At 36.4% G+C, this 19460-nt stretch overlaps 2 protein-coding genes across 2 annotated transcripts; both read left to right on the top strand.

Moving 5' to 3' along the window:
* Positions 1–709: 709 nt before the first annotated feature.
* Positions 710–4590, top strand: si:dkey-73n8.3 (retinol dehydrogenase 12). The gene is made up of 7 exons (XM_032503612.1): positions 710–910; positions 1327–1442; positions 1879–2034; positions 2119–2223; positions 2537–2746; positions 3468–3660; positions 4160–4590. Exons 1-7 carry the CDS (start codon positions 897–899, stop codon positions 4260–4262), a joined length of 897 nt encoding a protein of 298 aa, XP_032359503.1. The 5' UTR covers positions 710–896; the 3' UTR covers positions 4263–4590.
* Positions 4591–10869: 6279 nt separating this feature from the next.
* Positions 10870–18756, top strand: zgc:112332 (retinol dehydrogenase 12). The gene is made up of 7 exons (XM_032503613.1): positions 10870–11008; positions 11596–11711; positions 14186–14341; positions 14665–14769; positions 16053–16262; positions 17176–17368; positions 17544–18756. The coding sequence occupies exons 1-7, from the start codon at positions 10998–11000 to the stop codon at positions 17644–17646; spliced, it is 894 nt and encodes a 297-aa protein (XP_032359504.1). The 5' UTR covers positions 10870–10997; the 3' UTR covers positions 17647–18756.
* The last annotated feature ends 704 nt before the right edge of the window (positions 18757–19460 follow it).

Genomic DNA, 19460 nt, shown 5'->3' with positions numbered 1-19460 from the left:
TGGATCCAGGTTTTCAATTTCACCTGCAGTGACTCTTCAGCATAGAAACCAAGATAAGATTGGTGTTATTTCCACAAAAGGTAATTTTTCATTCAGCAGATGCAGTTTCTAGTTACTTCACAGATAAAACAATTTGCATGCAGGATATGTGAGGAGCTTAAAAAGGTCGAATCAAACTACCAAAATCTATATAAAGTAATTTTACTTAGAAACACCTGGCTCATAACCTTAAAATGAAAAAGTTAGAAAGATTGTTAATCATTTTTTATGTGTACTTTTCTTTGAGTTATAACTGCTTCTTCTCAAGTAAAAGATCAGAATATTTCCTGATATTTTTTACTGACACACACCACTGATACTTTTCCATTATATTTGTACTTGTTTTTTGGCAGAATACAGAATACAGTGCGGAGAAAAAGGCAACATACATGTGACATCACAACAATCTTCTGTGTCAAAAGTTAAGCAATACATATATATATATATATATATATATATATATATATATATATATATATATATATATATATATATATATATATATATATATATATATCCGTAACTAAATACACAAACAGTTCTCTGTTATTCACGCTTTTTGAAATTGAACAGTACTTCATGTGATTGCCCACCATTAGCCCAATTAGACACTCTGGCAAATTGATTAGTTACATTGACAGACTTTTAACAGAGGGGGATTTGTATGAAATTATGACATCCCAATGCATTCTCAACTAAATAAAAAGGCAAATAAGTACGCTGTATGCACTTTTTATTTTTCCCTTCTCAATCATCCTCTCTTTTACATCTCTGGACCTGAGTCTTGAGATAACGTAGGTGAAATAAGGAGCCACTTAAATTTTAGGAGGGACAATTTTGTGTCACCAGCTACAGAAATGCAAGCAGTCAGGTAAGAAACTTCTCATGTAGGATATCATCATGTAAGCCAAAAAATATACCCACAAGTCACTTTTATTTTCCTGATTTGGGTGATTTTGGGCTTCAGGTCAGTTCAGACAGACGCTGAAATGGCAAAGGAAGTTGCCAGGTCAGCTCAACGCCTGTGACTTTTAACTTTGTTTTACACAATGACTGTTGTTTTTTGACATTTACTGTTTTGCCTTAGGTGGTAAACCTCACCCACCTTGTAATTTAGTTACTGTAAGTTTAAATAAACATGTCACACAAACAATAATTTATTTCTCTTCACTTTTCTTTTTAGTTTTTTATTCTGTTGACAGTAAAAACAGGATTTCCCCCTAATGCTTGGTGTCAAGCCTAATAATATTTCTCTTATCAGTTGTACCGTCTTGCCTCATTCCTCAGGTCTCTGTTTATCCCCAAGTGGTCTTCAGACGTGCGTCTAGAAGGGAAGACAGCTATAATAACGGGGGCTAATGTTGGAATAGGCAAAGAGACAGCGAAAGACCTGGCCGGCAGAGGCAAGTAAACAGAAGTGCACATTTAAAGACAAAAAATGAGGAGCATGATGACTTATAGGCTCTGTATAATTCTTTATTGCTATGTGACTCAGAGTGTCTGTGTAAACATTTCTTAAAGCTTAGCAACTCATACAAGAACAACAAATATAATGAGGTGGCTCAAGTATCATATATAGTAACTGACAAATTAAAGAAATTAGATAATGCTTACAAGAATATAAACCAATACTGGTTTTAAGAAAATACAGCTAAAATCATATGACTAGAGCAGAAACCTGGAACTCCTAATGCCTGCTACACTATATATTGATGTATGAGCACTGGGACAACAATACTTGTTTAAAAGAAAGCTCAAACCCACCTCACTATGTTCAAATTTCAACATGAATGTACATGCAAGCGCACAGTCACCATTAAGAGGTATTAATCTCCTTAGGTGCACGGGTGATTTTGGCATGCAGAGACATGGCAAAAGGAGAGCAAGCTGTTTGTGACATCATGAGGGAGGTGGAGGGAGCCAAGGTAGTCGCCAGGCAACTGGATCTAGCTGACACCAAATCGATTTGCCAGTTTGCTGAGAATGTCTACAACAGTGAGTGGCATGAGCACACGCACACTACAGAACACAGCATGCATTTTACAAAAAGTATTGCAGGTAACATGTTGTGTTTTCTAGCTGAGAAGACTCTTCACTACTTGATCAACAATGCAGGGGTGGCTATGTGTCCTTACACCACCACTGTGGATGGCTTTGAGATGCAGTTTGGAGTCAATCACTTAGGTATGAGATTAAAATATAGAGGAAATACATTTTTGGGATTGTACTTGTGTTAATGGTGGGGATGTTTGTTGAATTTTGAGGGCCTCTAATTTATTAAAATAATTCTACTTTAATTGGTATAGGCCCCTGGCAGTGGCCCTCACTACTTTATATTTTAGCAATAAAGTATCAGCTCATTTGGGTGTCTTTGTTGTTATCTCTGATTAGATGAACAGTGAGCCAAATTTCTAAAGCCTTTGTGAATTTCTAATTTTCTCTTGCTCCAAACTGCTTGTCTTTCTCTTTTCTACCCCCCCACTGTCTCCCTCTTCAGGTCATTTCTTCCTGACCTTTCTGTTACTGGATTTACTGAAGCACTCAGCCCCATCCCGGGTCATTAACTTGTCCTCTGTAGCTCACCACATGGGCAAGATCCAGTTTGATGACCTGAGTGGTGAGAACAACTACCACCCTGTCAAAGCCTACGCACAGAGCAAGCTGGCCAACATCCTGTTTACCAGAGAGCTGGCCAAAAAGACTGAGGGTAAGGTGTGTGTTTGTGGAAGATATAGCAACATCATGCACCATGTATGTTTGCAGGGGTGAAGCACAAAATTCTGGACCCTGTAGAAAGGCATTTTTGATGGGTCCCTTCGATCTACATCTATTCATTCTAGCATCTTTATGGGCACTTTGCACTGGAGGGTCCTGATACTCAGTCCCATTTTACTCCCCAGTCCGACGCCCCTGTGTGTTTGTCTTATGTCTCTTTCTGTTCCTCCCTGTCTCTGTCCCTGTGCGTAAAAAAAGGGATCCACATCTCTTGCCAGTGTGAAAGTCTCATGCCTCAACCACAACCGCTCTGGGCAAGATACAGAGCAAGGAGAGACTTGTTTGTGAGAAAAAAAACACATCATTGCACCACTGATCACTCTTTGTTTCTCTCACTATCAATCTAATCATTTCTACAGAGATGATATGAATGAAAAATTACTTTTGTAAATGTCTGATATCATGATATAACACATGATGTGATGACCATATTCATAAAGCTAGAGTTATTAAACCCAGATTATGATACTGAGCTGGTCATTACATCCATGCACCATGCCATTTGTGTTTGGCTAGCGTTAGGTTGTTGTCAAGGGTTTTCTCCATTTTGTTTTGACCAAAGCACTACCAAAGTATAGGAAATTTGTGAAGTTTTTGGGAAGTTGGGATCCACATCAACCTATTTGAACCTTAATGCAGCCCTTTGTCTACAGCTCTAGGTGTGATGGCCGTATCTGTGGACCCTGGCATGGTAAACACTGAAATAACAAGGCACCTGAGGCGTCCTCTTGTGGGCATACAAAAGACGTTCAGTTCCTTGCTCAAGACCCCGGCAGAGGGAGCCTACACCACCATCTACTGCACCGTCACTCCTGAGAACCAGCTGCTCACTGGAGGATACTACAAGTCAGTATGGACTGCTATTGCACTACCAGAAATACTCTTAAGAAGTAAAAAGCCAGCAAAGGCTGCATTACAACACACGCATTTAAAAAGCAGGATGCCATTGTTTCTATACAGGTGTACAATGTTTGAAATTGTAGTTGTCATTAACATATTTAGTCAGAAGTCACAACATTAATAGTAAATCTTACCTTCTTAGGATTTGTTTGTCAGCAGGACACTTGCAGAGAACTACACCACCAGAAAGTATTTCTATAAGGTGGCATAATCCGCTACATGACAGCTACGTCTAAAAGCGGTCACAGCTACTAAAAGGCCATTCACTGAATTTACAAAATGTACACTTCTCATGAGACACTGTTTAATTAAATCCCTGTGGAAGCCATCATTTATCATTGATTTCATCCCTAATTCTTTATTATTTCTATTTTAAAACATACTTACTAAAGTTTTGCATGTACAAAAGAGGTCGTTACATGCCTTTTCTTTCCATTCCCTGCAGGGACTGTGCCAGTGCAGAGAGCTCCAGGGCCGGTCAGGATGATGGCACTGCCTTAAAGCTGTGGGCTGTGAGCTGCCACCTGCTCGGCATCTGCTGGATATAAACTAACTTTTAAATATGCTATCCTGTATGATGTGAAGCATTATACATGAGCACATACAGTGATAGACTTGGTACTACAAATATTATGCTGATGCTAGATTTACTCAATGCTGAACATGTGGGTGTTGGACAAGAAATGTGTAAGTAGCCAAGCTGAACAAGAAGATACTAATACAAGCCTACTCTTCTCCCACCTAGGAGGATACCATTTCCGCTCCAAGCACCCTTCTAGCTGTAATAGGAGTGTAATTGTGTTAGATTGTTTATGCGGGCTGAGGTGCTAATTGGTTGGAGAAATAAATGTTCATAGATGCTGATAATAAAAACATATCACTGATACTCCAATCAGCCAATTGTTTTGTTTTGGCTCCAAGTTATCAGTATGTTATGTTATATGAGTTTCAGGATGGTAATGTCATTAAAAAATATATAATTGCTATCTTGGAGTTTATTTAATTTTGATTTAATTGATTTAATCTAATTTATTATGTTTTATTGTAATTATTGATATAAAGTGTTTGCACCATTCAGCAGGTGAGAGAGCACAACTTAAAATTATGGAAGAATCAAATATTTTAAAGAGAAAAATATTTACAATTATGTAAAAAGGAAAATCAGAAAATGTAACTGAAGGGAGTGGCTCAGCTGGTTCACACTAGTGAACTCCTGACAGAAGACTAAGAAATTACAGGCAATGACCTTTTTTTCACCTTCTTGTTGCCACCATGCTTCCACCTCCTGCTCCTGTGGGCTTGTCTACTGGCGTCCGTTTTTGCTGTCCAAAGATCTGCTGCAAGCCCAGCAAGAAGACTGCTGATGTCTGTCATACTCATAGTAAAGAATGAGCAAAGAAAACGTAAAAATGCCATAATGTAGTATGCCATAAAAAAGTAATTAAAAAGTCAAGCTATAGTATTCCATAAGGATTTCAGAATATAGTAGTCATAAACTTGTACATTTGTTATATGATAGTATGTCACAAACCGTTTTTAAGGTCATAGGAATGTAATGAAAACATCATAAAAAATCATAAACATTTTATTAAAAAAATCATAGTACAGTATGTGACAAGAAATTCCTAAAAAAGTCATGGTTTAGTATGCCATAAAAAATGCCATGTCATAAAATTGTCATAGAATAGCATGTCACAAAAAGTAATAAAAGGTCATAATATAATGTGTGATAAAAAAAAAATCATAAAAAGTAATGGAATAGTATGCCATATAACATGCCACAAAATGTCATGAAAAAGTCATTGAATAGTTTGTCGAAAAAAGTCCTAGTAGAGTATGTCAAAAAAATCATAAAAAGTCATAGTATAGTATGTCAAAAAATAATAAAAGAGACATAGTAGTATGTTGAAAATAGTCATAAAAAGTATAGTGTGTCGAAAAAAGTTATAGTATGTCAAAAAAAAGTCACACAAAAGGCATAGTATGGTACGTAGAAAAAAGTCAAAATATAATATGTCAAAAATAATCATAAAAAGTCAGAGCATAGTGTGTCGAAGGTTGCTGGGTGGATCATTAATGTCCCAAACCCCTCACTCCTGGACATTTAGCAAAATGTCCTAACACACCTACCAAAGTGACCTCGGCTACCCCTCACACAGCCTCTTCATCCTCCTGCCATCTGGGAGAAGATACCGGAGCATTCAAGTCTGTTCCACCAGACTGGAAAACAGTGTCATTCCCCAGATTGTCAGGAAGCACAACCTCCTCCCCTCTCTCTCCCCTCTGCCACCAAGAACTCTGGACTCTGACCTTTTATATTGTATATCGTGTCCTTATTGCACCGTGGGTCGGAGAGAAAGGTATTTTCAATTGCCCCTCACACAGCCTCTTCATCTTCTGCCATCTGGGAGAAGGTACCGGAGCATCCAAGCCTGTTCCACCAGAACTAGTATAGTATGTTGAAAAAATCAGTTTAGTGTGTCGAAAAAAAAGTCACAGTACGGTATGATAAAGAAAGAAAAAATGTAATATTTTATGTCGAACAAATCATTAAAAAAATCATAGTGTGTTAAAATAAAGTTATAAAAAAGTCATAATATAGTATGTTAAAAAAAAAAATCAGAAAAAACTTCACAGTGAATGGTCAACAATAAGCTGCACTGGACATAACTACTTATAAAATGCTTATTTACACTTATCCTCCCCCGATTGTTTTGTTATGATTGTTTATATGTTTCTGTGTCTTATATTTCTGTGACTCTAAATTGTGTTTTATGTTTCTGTGACTGTAAATTATGTTCTTTTGGTATGATTAGTTGTTGTTGTTTATGACATAATCTATTGTTTAGTCATAATATTGTATGTCGATAAAAGTTCTAAAGAGTCATAGCATAGTATGCCAAAAATAGTCGTAAAAAAACCATAGCATAGTATGTAAAAAAAAAAAAAATCAAGTATATTATGTTGAACAAATCATAAAAAAGTTATGGCATGTCGGAAAAAGGCATAGTATAGTATTTTTAAAAAATCATAGTATGGTAAGAAAATCATGAAAAGTGATAGTATAGTGTGTCAAAAAAGACATACTATAGTATTTTGAAATAAAATCATAAAAAGTAACAGTTTAGTATGGCGAAAAATACCAAAGTAATGTATGTTGATTAAAATTAAAAAGTCAATGGGAATGGTAAACAATAAGCTGCACTGGATCTTACAAATTATAAAATGCTTATTTATACTTATTTATTTGTTGTCTGCAAGTGCCTCCCTGTGTGTCTTTGTTACATGTGATGATTGTATTGTTAGGATTGTTAATATGCTTCTGTATTTTATGTTTCTGTGACTGTAAATTGTGCTCTTTTGATATGATTTGTTTTTGTTGTTTATAATCAATAAAAAATATTTTACAAAAAGGATAATAAAAAGTAGCAGTATATCAAAAAAAGTCTAAATATAGTATGTCGTAAAAAGTCATAAAAAGTCATAGTATGGAATGTCAAAAAAAGTCAAAAAAGTCATAGTATACTACGTCAAAAAAATCATAAAAAGAAATAGTATAGTATGTCAAAAAAAGTCATAGTATACAACGTAATAAGAACAAATAGTATAGTATGTCAAGAAAAGTCATAAAAACTCAAAGTATGGTATGTTGAAATTATCATAGTCATAGTAAAGAGTGTCAAAAAAAGTGAAAGTATAGTATGTTGAAAAAGTCTTTGTATAGAATGTCGTAAAAGGCAAAATATAGTATGTTGAAAAAAATCATAGGATAGTTTGTTGAAAACGTCATACTATAGTATGATGAATAAAGTTGTAAAAATGTCATGTAGAAAAAAACATTAAAAAGTCAAAGTATAATATGTCAAAAAATCATAAAAGTCATAGTATTGTGTGTCGAAAAAATTCCTAGTATAGTATGTCGAAAAAGTCCTTAAAAAGTCAGAATATGTAAAACAAAATCATACAAAGTCACAGTGCAGTAAGTTATAAAAAGTGATAGTACAGTGCTTCATAGTGCTTTAATACAAGTCATAGTGTAGTATGTAGAAAAAAAAGTCATAGTATGTATGTTGAAAAAAATAATAGTATAGTATGTCAAAAAGAGTCATAAACAGCAATAATATAGTGTGTTGGAACAAAGTTATAGTAAAGTGTGTTGAAAAAAGTCATAGTACAGTGTGTCAAGAAAAGTCATAGTATAGTAGGTAAAAAAAAAAGTCATGAAAAGTCATAGTCTAGTGTGTAGAAAAAGGTCAAAGTATAGTGTGTGGAAAAACATAATAATATGGTAAGTCATGAAAAGGTCATAGTATGTATGTTGAAAAAAGTAGTAAAAGTCATACAATAGTACATTGAAAACAAGTCATGAAAGTCATAGTATGTATCTCAATAAAAGTCATTAAAATGTCATAGTGTAGTTATAATCTAGTGTGTCAAAAACATTCTTGAAAAAAAACATAGTAAAGTATGTCAAAAAAAGTCATACAAAAGACAGTAAAGTATGTAGAAAAAAGTATTAGTATATAGTATGTGGAAAAAAAGTCACAGTATAGTAATTGAAAAAAGTCACGGTATTTTATGTCAAAAAAAGTCATAGTATAGTGTGTCCAAAAAAGTCAGAGAAGAGTATGTAATAAAACATCATAGTACAGTATGTTGAAAAAAGTCAGAAAAAAGGGTTTGGATTTTTTTTCACCTTTAATAATAAACACCTTCATTTACAAATTGCATTTTGTGTTTACTTGTGTTGTCCTTGACTATTGTTTAAATTGGTTTGATGTTCCGACACACTTAAGTGTGACAAACATGCAAAGGAACAGGAAATGAGGAAGGGGGCAAACACTTTTTCACACCACTGTAGTATGTAGAAAAGAGTCATACAAAAGTCTAAAGTATAATATATCATACTATGATATGTCAAAAATATTCATACAAAAGTCATAGTATAGTATGGTCAAAACAGTCATAGTATGGTATGTCTTGAAAAAGTCATAGTATAGTATGTCATAGCATATGTCAAAAAAAGTCATAGTATAGTATGTCGCAAAACGTGATAGTATAGTATGTTGATAAAAGTCTTGAAAAAGTCATAGTATAGTATGCCAAAACAGTCATGGAGTAGTGTGTTGAAAAATGTTTTGAAAAAGTCACACTTTAGTATGTAAAAAATAATCATACAAAAGTCAAAAGTATATTATATCATAACATAGTATGTTGAAAAAGTCATGTTATATTAAGTTGAAAGTCCTTAAAAAGTCATAGTACAGTATGTTGAGAAAAAAAAGTCAAAGTACAGTGTGTCAAAAAATTGCTATACATGAGAGGTTGTACTCCTCTGGAGCTACTAGGCAGTAAGTATCTTGCTCAGGAATACATTGGTTGATGTATCACAGTGGTAACTGAACCAAGATCTCCAACACCAAATGCATGTGTCACATCCATTGCGCCACCACCACATCTTTACCATATCAAAAAAGTCAAAGTATAGCATGTCAAAAGAGTCATAGAATTGTAAGTTGAAAAATGTCATAGTATAGTATGTCAAAAAATCATAAAAAGTCATAGTATAGTATGTTGAAAATAGCAATACAAAAGTCATAGTATATAATGTCCAAAAAAGTCAAAAAAGTCATAGTATGGTATGTTGAAAAATGTCTTGAAAACGTCATAGTATAGTATGTCGAAAAAAATCATAAAAAGTCATAGTATAGATTTTTGAAAAAATCATGGTATTTCATGTTGAAGAAAGTCATCAATAAGTCATAGTATAGTATGTCAAAAAACGTCATAAAAATTATTTAAAAAATTAAGACTAAGACATAAGTCTAACAAATCTTCTAACAGAATGAGCTGTGAAAAGTCATGCTACAGGGTTAACCCTAACCCTAACCATAGTACACGGTGTCATTAAAAAGTATAGTGTGGCTTTTCTCTGTCACACTATACTCTGTGAAAAATTAACCCCAAGAACAAGTCATACTACAGTTTGTCAAAAATAATCATAAAAACGTCGTAGTATAATGTGTTGTAAAAGTCTTAGTATATTACATCGAAGAAAGTTATAAAAAGTCCAAAAAAAAGTCTTAAAAAAGTCCTAGTCCAGTTTCCTTTTCCTCTGGACATGTGACTCAAAAAACAAAAAACAGCTAATGGGAATCAAACTCCAAACCTTCAACATCCTAACCAGTCAACTAAGACCCAGCACTAAAGAACAATATGTCAAAAAACATCTTGAAAAAGTAAAAGTATAGTATATGTCAAAAATAGTCATAAAAAGTCACAGTAAAGTATGTTGAAAAAGTCCCAGTCTAGTATGTCAGAAAAAATCATAAAAAAGTCATAGTATAGTATGAAGAAAAAAATGAAAAAACGTCACAGTGTGGTATGTGAAAAAGTCATAGTATGGACTGTCAAAAAAGTCATAAAAAACTCATAGTATAGTTTGTTGATAAAAATCATGAAAAAGTAATACATGTCATAAAAAAGTAATCATATAGTATGTCGAAAAAAGACACAGTATAGTATTATATAAAACTCATTAAAAAGTAATAGTATAGCATGTCGAAAAAAGAAATAAAGTCATTTTCATGTCGAAAAATAGTCATATTATTGTACGTAATAATATCTCATGTATCACAAAAACGTATAGTGTCATGTAGTCATAAAAAGTAATACTAAACCATGCCATAAAAAAGACATAAAAGTATAGTATGTGATACTAAAAAAGTTGTATAGTATGCCATATTAATAGTCATGCAAAGTTTAGTTTGACACAGAAAATGTAATTAAAAAGTCATAGTACAGTGTAGTACAACGTGAGCTACTTAAAAAAGTCTTCGTGAGGGCCTTAACAGGACCTTTCGGACATTCAGGATATTATCATAACAAAAGCATGCAGCAGGTGAATGCATAATAAATTACCAGCCTACTAATGCTCGGCTAGGAGACCTTTTCTTCGAGTAGGTATTTTCGATCTCCTCGAACTCAGGTCTTTTGACCGAATAGATTTCCTTCCACTCTCTTGAGTCAAGTGAGCCAGTAACTTGAGTCCCTCCGGCAGCAGGGGAACGTCTGCAACTTGCGAATCAATTATGCGTCAGCTCGCTCCTGATTGGTCCAGCCGTGACATTGTCACGACAAACGGGGCGGGTTAGGGTTTGGGAAAAGGACGACAAGCACGAAATTATTTGACGAGCTGTTGGAAGGACTGAAGGAGGTAAATTCACTTCTTGCTGAGGTGGCACACTGGTCCTGAGGTGGGAATCTGTTGGTCTTGAGGAAGAATGTTCTGCAGGTAGGAAACATACACAACCGTAATAACACGGCAAAGGTTGGTGGCATAATAGGAATGTTAGTAATTTTAAGGAGATTACACTCCACCGTGGCAGCGAATTGGGCAGATTAGACCTGGGTAAAATGTATAATTACCGATTATGAACGTATTCCTTTGCTTGGTAACTGTTTATTGTGTATTGCTCCTGTGAGTCTTTGTGATTGAAGATTTTCTTTCATTGATACAGCAAAAAATCCAGGTATTTTCATTTAATATCCTAATCAGAATCACTGAATATAGGTACAGATCACCTGTTATTGGTACAGAATACATCAAACATACATATATGTGCTTAAATGTAACAAAAAGTCCACATTTTAGTAAAATAATCACTTTAATCATCAATTTATGGATCATGTTCAGCATGCTTGATTTTCCTGTTAACGTTTTTCCAAATGTCTACACTTTAGTGGAAAATGCCACAAAGGATCACGTTTGTCAATAGACAAAAGTACGGGGTTTGGACACGTATAGGTCTATACAAAGTTATTATGAATGGAACTATTTTAATTTGTTGTTATTTTCTGGGATTGTTGTGTGTTGTTCAGGAGTGTTTGCTGTAACCGTTGGTCATCTGTGGAGAGGTTAGATGGGAAAACGGTCATCATCACAGGAGCCAACACTGGCATTGGAAAAGAAACGGCCAGGGACCTGGCAAGAAGAGGTAACGTTCAGGCTGGACCGTCCAGCTGTGTCTCTCTCCATGCGTCATTGAATGTATATGGATATATGGATAAGCCTAAAACTTAAAGCCACTGATGGGCTGTTATACGGACTTAAACAAACAAACAAACAATAAATACACTAACAAACAGTCTATGGCTAATAAAACAGCTGACGCGCTTTCTACCTGACACCGCAGTAGCCTCCTGTTGTAATCACGGACTCCAATCATCGTTGCGTTTGATGGCCATTTATCGATCACAATAAGTTCTTCATACGTGCAATCCATGTGTCCATAAAGGTCCATCAACAGACATTTCATCATCCACATGAACGTTGCGGTGTATCGTAATTTGATGCCTTCAAAAACTATTTGTGCTCGTCCGATTAACAGCACCCCTGTTACCTGTTGAAAGGTTTCTACCTAAATAGACAGAACTCCTAAGCACTCTAGTGACACCAGTGGACAATTTGTGTCCTACACCCAAAACAAAATGAAAATATATTTAAAACATTCTAGGGCTCAGTCTGTTTCTTTCTCACTTGCATAAATGTGTACCGGCCTCTTTGCATTTTTTTTCTCTGTCATTTGTAATTGACTTTCAAACTTTGATTTACACAGTCCCTGGAATTAATTAGTTAATTAATTAATTCCCTGGCTGCTTTTAAAGCTATACAGCGTGATCTTTGTCCTCAGACCTCCACCGAATCAGGTTTAATCCTACTTGTTAGCTTATTCAATGTGGCTAAACTGTATTATGTTTTGGTGGGAGGCTAGGCTGTATCTAGTAAGTTCATATCCTCAGCATAACCTAACCTCTTACATATTCCAAGACCAAAATAAAGGGCAGACGCAAAAGAGATTACCAAAAGGAACATTTTGCTTAACATTTCACCAATCCAAGTGAAAGACAAATGGGAGTGATGGAAGACAGGCAATGCATAAAGAGGACAGAGGGAGCATTGTGAGAATCTGCGCCCCCACCACCCCACCCTCCCCGCCAGACAGGCAACAAAGAGAGATTGGAGGATACACCCAGCAATACACACACACATACACACACACACACACACACACACACACACACACACACACACACACACAAATGCAAAATAATATGAAAAGTGGTTCTGCATACATGTTTCTTTTAATTTGTGTGCACTTGAAAGGCTCAACATGGTATCACCCACCCTCTGCATGTGTGATTACATGTTTGTGTTTTCCCAGTGTTCCACCAGGACTCTTATTTTTATCCAGTAATACATTTTACACTCACAGATAAAATGAATATAAATGCAGAACAATGTGAGAAACCAAAAGTGACAAAAGAAAGACAGGACGAAAAGAATCAGTACTGCCTGAGGAAAACAATAATATTGTGGTCCTTGCTTCTGGAGAGTTCCCTGTCAAATTACTGTTATTACCTTTCAGTAAATGGGATTATGTAATGACATGATGGCAATATGATTAGATTTGGGAGGATTCATAACAGAAGGTTGTTCCTTGGGCCACTGTATCACAACCAAACTGAAGCACAATCTAATGAATCATTTATTTGCATATTATTTAATCAGAATATACAGAATAAGATCAGCTTTGACTTAAGTCATTACCTGTGTGTACATTTTGTCCATATTTGCATCATTTATGCATGCATTAGACTGTGTAATCATCTGCTGGATGATCTTAAACTTGACTGAGTATAACCTTTCATTCTCATTGTTTGTTTACTTTTCATTTAATTGAGTGAACTTGGCCAGAGAAATGTGGGAACAATTGGGTTTTCCCACATGGGAACAGCGGGGGGGAAACAAAGACACTGTGATGGGATACAGACGCTATGCGCCAACTGATTAATGGTTCTCGTCCTTAATTGGTGGGCCCAGCAGCTATTTGTGTGTGCGTGTGTGGTGGTGGAGGAATTGTCTCTCTATTTGTTACTTTGTGTGGGCATGCATGCATGTTTGTGTGTTTCTCCGTGGGTGAGAGAAAGAGTGTGTGTGTGTGTGTGTGTGTGTCCTCAAAGCCAAGCTGCTGTTCTGCGCTCATTAAGGAGAATGCATCGTAATTTGCGTCAGAGGCGAATGAGAATGACACAGTTGAGAGGGTCTTGTGTTCATGTGAGTGGAGCAATCAGATGCTGAGAAAGAGGTTAGAGAACATTAGAGGGTGGTCGAAGGTACAATGAGAGATGGACGTACTTAGCTTTGTGTGCCTGAACATGAGCAAAGCTTTAATACCGTAGTTTAGGAACTTTAGAGGTTTCAAACCTATTCTGTGTAGAATATTTGCCTTAATATATCACTGTCAAGTTTATATTTAGCCATTAGTATAACACTGTATAATACCTAGGAGCAATTTAAAGTTTCACTTGAGCTGTGTTTCTCCACACTGTGGAAGGAATAAAGTTGTGTGGAATGGGGAGAACATGGCATTATTATCATAAGTTGTGACCTTTGGCCCTTGTTTTTCAGGTGCTCGGATAGTCATGGCCTGCAGAGACCTGGAGAGGGCAGAGGAAGCCCGGACCGACATTTTTGAAGACACAGGAAATGAGAATGTGGTCATCAGGAAACTGGATCTCTCTGACACCAAGTCCATCCGAGTGTTTGCTGAACTCATCAACAAAGGTAGAAAAGTAACCATTACTGTCTTCAATGGAACGGTTTTGGTTCAATCCCCTGGCTCCTCCTGTCCACTTCTCTGTGAGCGAGACACTCGAGTGACTCAAAATTTCTCCTGATTGTTGGGCCATTGCTTTGCACTGCAGCTCTGCCACCATTGATGTGTGTATGCAAGGGTTAAAGGGAGGCAAACTCTAAATGCACTATGTAAATGTAGTCCACTTACCAAACAACAACTGTATTTAGGCCATTTATCTAACATATCTAACGTGCTTCTGGGAATTTATTATAGTTTCTTCCTTGTCTTTCTGTGTTTGTGTTCTTTTCAGAGGAGAAACAAGTGAATATCCTGATAAATAATGCGGGCGTCATGATGTGTCCCTACTCTAAGACTGCTGATGGATTTGAAATGCAGTTAGGCGTTAATCATTTGGGTAAGTCATACTGAAAGTTGTAGTCTTTAAATGTCATGTTAACGTACATTTTTTAGAAATGTGTCATTCAGGCATACATGCAGTGAAGTGATTATGTTGGCTGCGATGTTTATCTGCAAGATAAATAACAAAGAGGCCGCTCAGTCTTGGTATTGTTGTAACATAAACAGCTGGAAGTCTTGTCTTTGAGTGATTTAACAATATCATTACATAGTGACGGAGGGCATTTTCTTACTAAGGAAGGTAACATGTTGTAATCCATATGTGGTGGTATTATCAAGCTACATGTACAACCAACATGTCAGACAGGATAATAGATTAGAGTTACTGTTTTCTTCAAGCTAGCAGTATTTTACCAGTATTGCAGCAAGGCTTCTTTCCAAATGATCTTTTCCTTGCTGGTATTTTTATCACAGGCTGTCAGAGAGAACAGGCTGTGCTCAAACATGGTCACCCACACACATTGACTAATGTGCCGACACACAGTCACACACATGCAAACACATATTTAAATTTATACCTATACAATCACAAACATCCTTTAAAAGTACTTTAAAGAAAACTCTGGCTAGAGCAAGAGTAAAACAGGAAATAGAGAACAATAGTAAGGAAAGCATAAATACTCATAAGTGTCCTTCACAGAGTTCACATGTGAATGCTTAGGGCAGTGGCATTGAGTGAGTGGACCCTGAATAGAACTCAGTTTCCCTGCAATCACAAAAACATCACATACTAAATCAAATACATTCAGAGAGACAAAGACCATCACAGAGGAAGAAACAGAAGGTGACAAAGACACACCCTGTCCCTTTACGTCATGTCATTATAGCAGTACTGTAAAAATAAAAATCACTTCAGTTTTAGTGATATAGAATATTGCCACAATTTGTGTATAGCGCACTTTATAGGAGCTCTCCGTTCAGCACTACAAAAACACAACACATGCCAAATGACCAGCGACAGTACCAATAGTATAAGTAATCTAGATAGCATCTTGTCAGTGGTGATGTCTCACAGAGGGCTACCTCACCAGGAGCTCCTACTTTGTCTTTCTCAGCTTTTTTTAATGACAAAGTAGGTTATGTAGGCTGTTGTATGAGTTGCTTTTTCAAATGTGCGTTTTTGGCTGGCAGGATGACACCTTCAAATTGCAATGGATGAGGACAAGAACATGTGTTCGGCAGTTCAAGTTTTAAAAATACCATCACAGTGTGGTGTAGTGATGTTTGCTTGAGTAGTGTGAGACAACAGTCTGAAAGTGTGTGTCTCGTGACTTTCCTCAGGTCACTTCCTGTTGACATACCTGTTGCTGGACCTCATCAAGCGTTCAGCTCCTGCCCGTATTGTCGTTGTGGCATCAGTGGCCCACACCTGGACCGGCCTTCGACTGGACGACATCAACAGTGAAAGGAGTTACGATACCATGAAGGCCTATGGGCAGAGCAAGTTGGCTAACGTCCTCTTCGCACGCTTACTTGCCAAACGGTTACAAGGTGAGGTGAGGCGGTGCATTCCATAAGCACACAAGATACTTTGCAGTTGTTGCTAAGAAAGGTGATTTAGAAAAGGCGGCACTGTATTCAGTTTTACATAAGAACAGACTGACTGACTTGTAAACAAGTCCAGACTTACCATTACCTTCTGTTTGCTCTATTTTAATTATCTCATTCTGAGGAAGTGCATCAGTTACATATGAATCAGACTTTAATTGTAAATTAGCCATTTTGTTAATTTTTAATTTAATTTTAATTTTAATCTGTTTATTAATCCCCAATGGGGAAATTACAATTCCCACTCTGTGTCCACACTTTGTTAGTAACCACACACAGTCCTGAACTACACACACACACACGCTCAGGATCTATACATGCACTAATGGAGAGATGTCAGAGTGAGTGGGCTGGCAGCTGAACCAGCGCCCTGAGCGGGTGGGGGGGTACGGTGCCTTGCTCAACAGCACCTGGCAGTGCCCAGGAGGTGAAGTGGCATCTCTCCAGCCACCAATCCACACTCCCTACTTTTTGGTCCACACGGGGACTTGAACCAGTGACCCTCCGGTTCCCAACCCAACTCCCTATGGACTGGTCTTTATTTTTCTTACGGCCACGTCTATTAGGATTTTAACAAAAAATCAAACAGAAGATAACATTAAAGAGAAATTTGAAACTAAAATGCAGGTACTATGGCTAATATGGGTATTCTGTTTTATTCACTTTACTCAGTCAGTCAGTCTTTTTCAAACAGCTACTGTTTGAAAAAGAAACATTTTTTTACCGATTCGTAAATGGTATGCAAAATCAGAGTCAAATATGCAAATGTTAATAATGTTGTATGCTTGTTAATGATAAGCTTGTTTAAATTTCTTGACATAAATACACAGTATGTGTGGGTGTATACTTGTTGCAGGTACAGGGGTGAGCGTATTCTCTCTGCACCCGGGTGTGGTGCAGTCTGACCTGTGGAGGCACCAGCACCAGTGTATCCAGGTGGCAGTGAAGATCTTCAGGATTTTCACCAAGACAACACTGGAGGGAGCACAGACCACCATCTACTGTGCTGTGGAGTCAGGCCTGGACAGCCAGAGTGGAGGGTACTTCAGGTACACACAGTATTTCAGCCAACCTACAATTTGTTATAAGAGCTTTCAGAGTTCAGACTTCATGCCACTCAGTATAACTACCTAGTAACTTTATAGCTGATGGTTTTTATTTTTATCCACACATTTACAGAAATGCAGCACACTGTGTGTAATGGTCATTCTCTGTCCCTGACAGTGACTGCGCTCCTGCAAGGTGTTCGAGGGCAGCTTCTGACGATGACTTGGCCCAAAAACTATGGGAAATCAGCTGCAACATGCTTGGCATCTCCTGGCAGTGAACAGTCGCAAATTAACTGTGCAGTGAAGGATATTGTATGCTATATATAATCTTTTAAACAGCACTTCTACACACTTCTATAAAGGAATCAATGTTACTGTAAATGTGAAACAGATGTAGTTCATGACTCAAAGTACATTACAGTCCAAACGTCAGTACAAAGACTTTTTTATTTTGTAAAAAATCAAAATGAATCTGAAGTTTTAATCAAATTGTATTCATCAAACAAGATTGCATGATGTCTTTTACTGTACTTTTACTAGTCCATGTGGGCATTCTTTGTTTAATCAGTTTTGTATCTTGAGTGCAGTTGCTGTTCTATTTTATATTGGATAGCTTGTAAAGACGTTAGCCAGCATGATCTTGCTGTGAATGAAAATTACCTGTTTTGTGAAAGTCTCTCTTACATGCCTCTTACAAACCATGAGTTCCAGTGTGGCTGTAGTTTTTGGCACTGATGAGAACAAATTGGCTCTAAACTGCCCCCAAAAGCCCTTTTTTACATCTGAATGAAATACTGTACAGCAGCACACACACATTATTGTGGTTGATGCACTTACAGTTGATAATAATATGAAGTGTGTCCTTTTCTGCTTTTTTAGCTCTTCAAGTATTACAATATTGGCTAAATTTAATAAGTAAAAATTGCGCTATTAGGTAAATAAAGTAATACAATTAAAATGATTCTTTTTTTCACTGATATACGTAATTGAATATCCTTATCCATATTGTGCCATATGCCATTTCAGATGACTTCCTGTTAGCTGAGGAAGGAAAAGCGTAAGATTCCAATAATGTAACAATATGTACAAAATGTTAAACTCCAACCTGTTAGACTGGCAGACATATTGCAAAGTTCTGCTTGTTTGTGACTTATGTAAAAGTTACTCTGTACATGAGTTCTTCTGAGTGTGTTTAGTTCATAGTAACATTTTTCAAGCTGTTCGGTTGACCTTTTCAGTTGCAATAATGTGACACTTGGATCAATTTAGCCTTTGAGAGCTAAAAGAGATTAGCTGGTGTATTCATAATGAAGGAATTGAGGGTCTTAAAGTCTTAGCCCTGCCACCCAAACAGATGACTGAATGTTGATGTGACTACTCACAGTCGATATGTAAAAAGTAATGTTGGAATCCTGCTGCCTATAGCAAAGTACTGTTTAGTATTATTCACTATTTTGCTAATTGCTTCAGGTCCCAAGAATGGATGGAAAAGTGAATATAATGCAGTGGACTGCTCATAGTATTACTTTAAATGTGGGTTACATCATAGAATTTGTAAATTTTGGCACAAAGACCAAGGGAAAATGCCACAATTCCTTTTAGAAAAAGTAATCTAAATCACATGATGGAGTATTTAAGACTAAAGGAATGTGGCATGAGCAAGAGGAGTGGCTATGAGCAGTCTAGGACCAAGTTCCCGGAGAGCAATGTGTGAATTCAAATTTAGATTATGTCAGCTATCCTGTTTCTAGAAATGCTTTCTACTTTGAAAAGTACTTACTTTATTCTCATGAACTGGAATTACACAGGTAACCAAATGCAAAATATGAATATTTCATTAATACCCTGACTATATCAGTATTGATCCCGCAGTTGCTCTGCTGTGACACAAATATACATTCACGTTTTCATGTGTAAGAACAAAAAGAGTATGATGGTGTAGGCAGCTGTTTACATTCAATAGAAAAAACTGTTTATATTTTAAAAGTATTAGTTTTGTATATTTATAGTGTATTCTAGTCTATTTGTACATTCTAGATATATATGTTATATTTACGGAGTATGCTAAGGTTGTTCTTGTATTCTGTATTAA

The sequence above is a fragment of the Etheostoma spectabile genome, chromosome 22, assembly GCF_008692095.1.
Source record: "Etheostoma spectabile isolate EspeVRDwgs_2016 chromosome 22, UIUC_Espe_1.0, whole genome shotgun sequence".
In the NCBI taxonomy this organism is placed as follows: Eukaryota; Metazoa; Chordata; class Actinopteri; order Perciformes; family Percidae; genus Etheostoma; species Etheostoma spectabile.
This window is presented reverse-complemented; position numbering and strand designations above follow the sequence as displayed.

What these genes read in the sequence shown, in the direction of transcription:
- si:dkey-73n8.3 (XM_032503612.1), top strand. An exon ending in GTTTGGAGTCAATCACTTAG is followed by an intron (nt 2,224 to 2,536) that starts GTATGAGATTAA and finishes CTCCCTCTTCAG; the next exon opens with GTCATTTCTTCCTGACCTTT. An exon ending in GCTGGCCAAAAAGACTGAGG is followed by an intron (nt 2,747 to 3,467) that starts GTAAGGTGTGTG and finishes CTTTGTCTACAG; the next exon opens with CTCTAGGTGTGATGGCCGTA.
- zgc:112332 (XM_032503613.1), top strand. An exon ending in GTTAGGCGTTAATCATTTGG is followed by an intron (nt 14,770 to 16,052) that starts GTAAGTCATACT and finishes GACTTTCCTCAG; the next exon opens with GTCACTTCCTGTTGACATAC. An exon ending in ACTTGCCAAACGGTTACAAG is followed by an intron (nt 16,263 to 17,175) that starts GTGAGGTGAGGC and finishes TACTTGTTGCAG; the next exon opens with GTACAGGGGTGAGCGTATTC.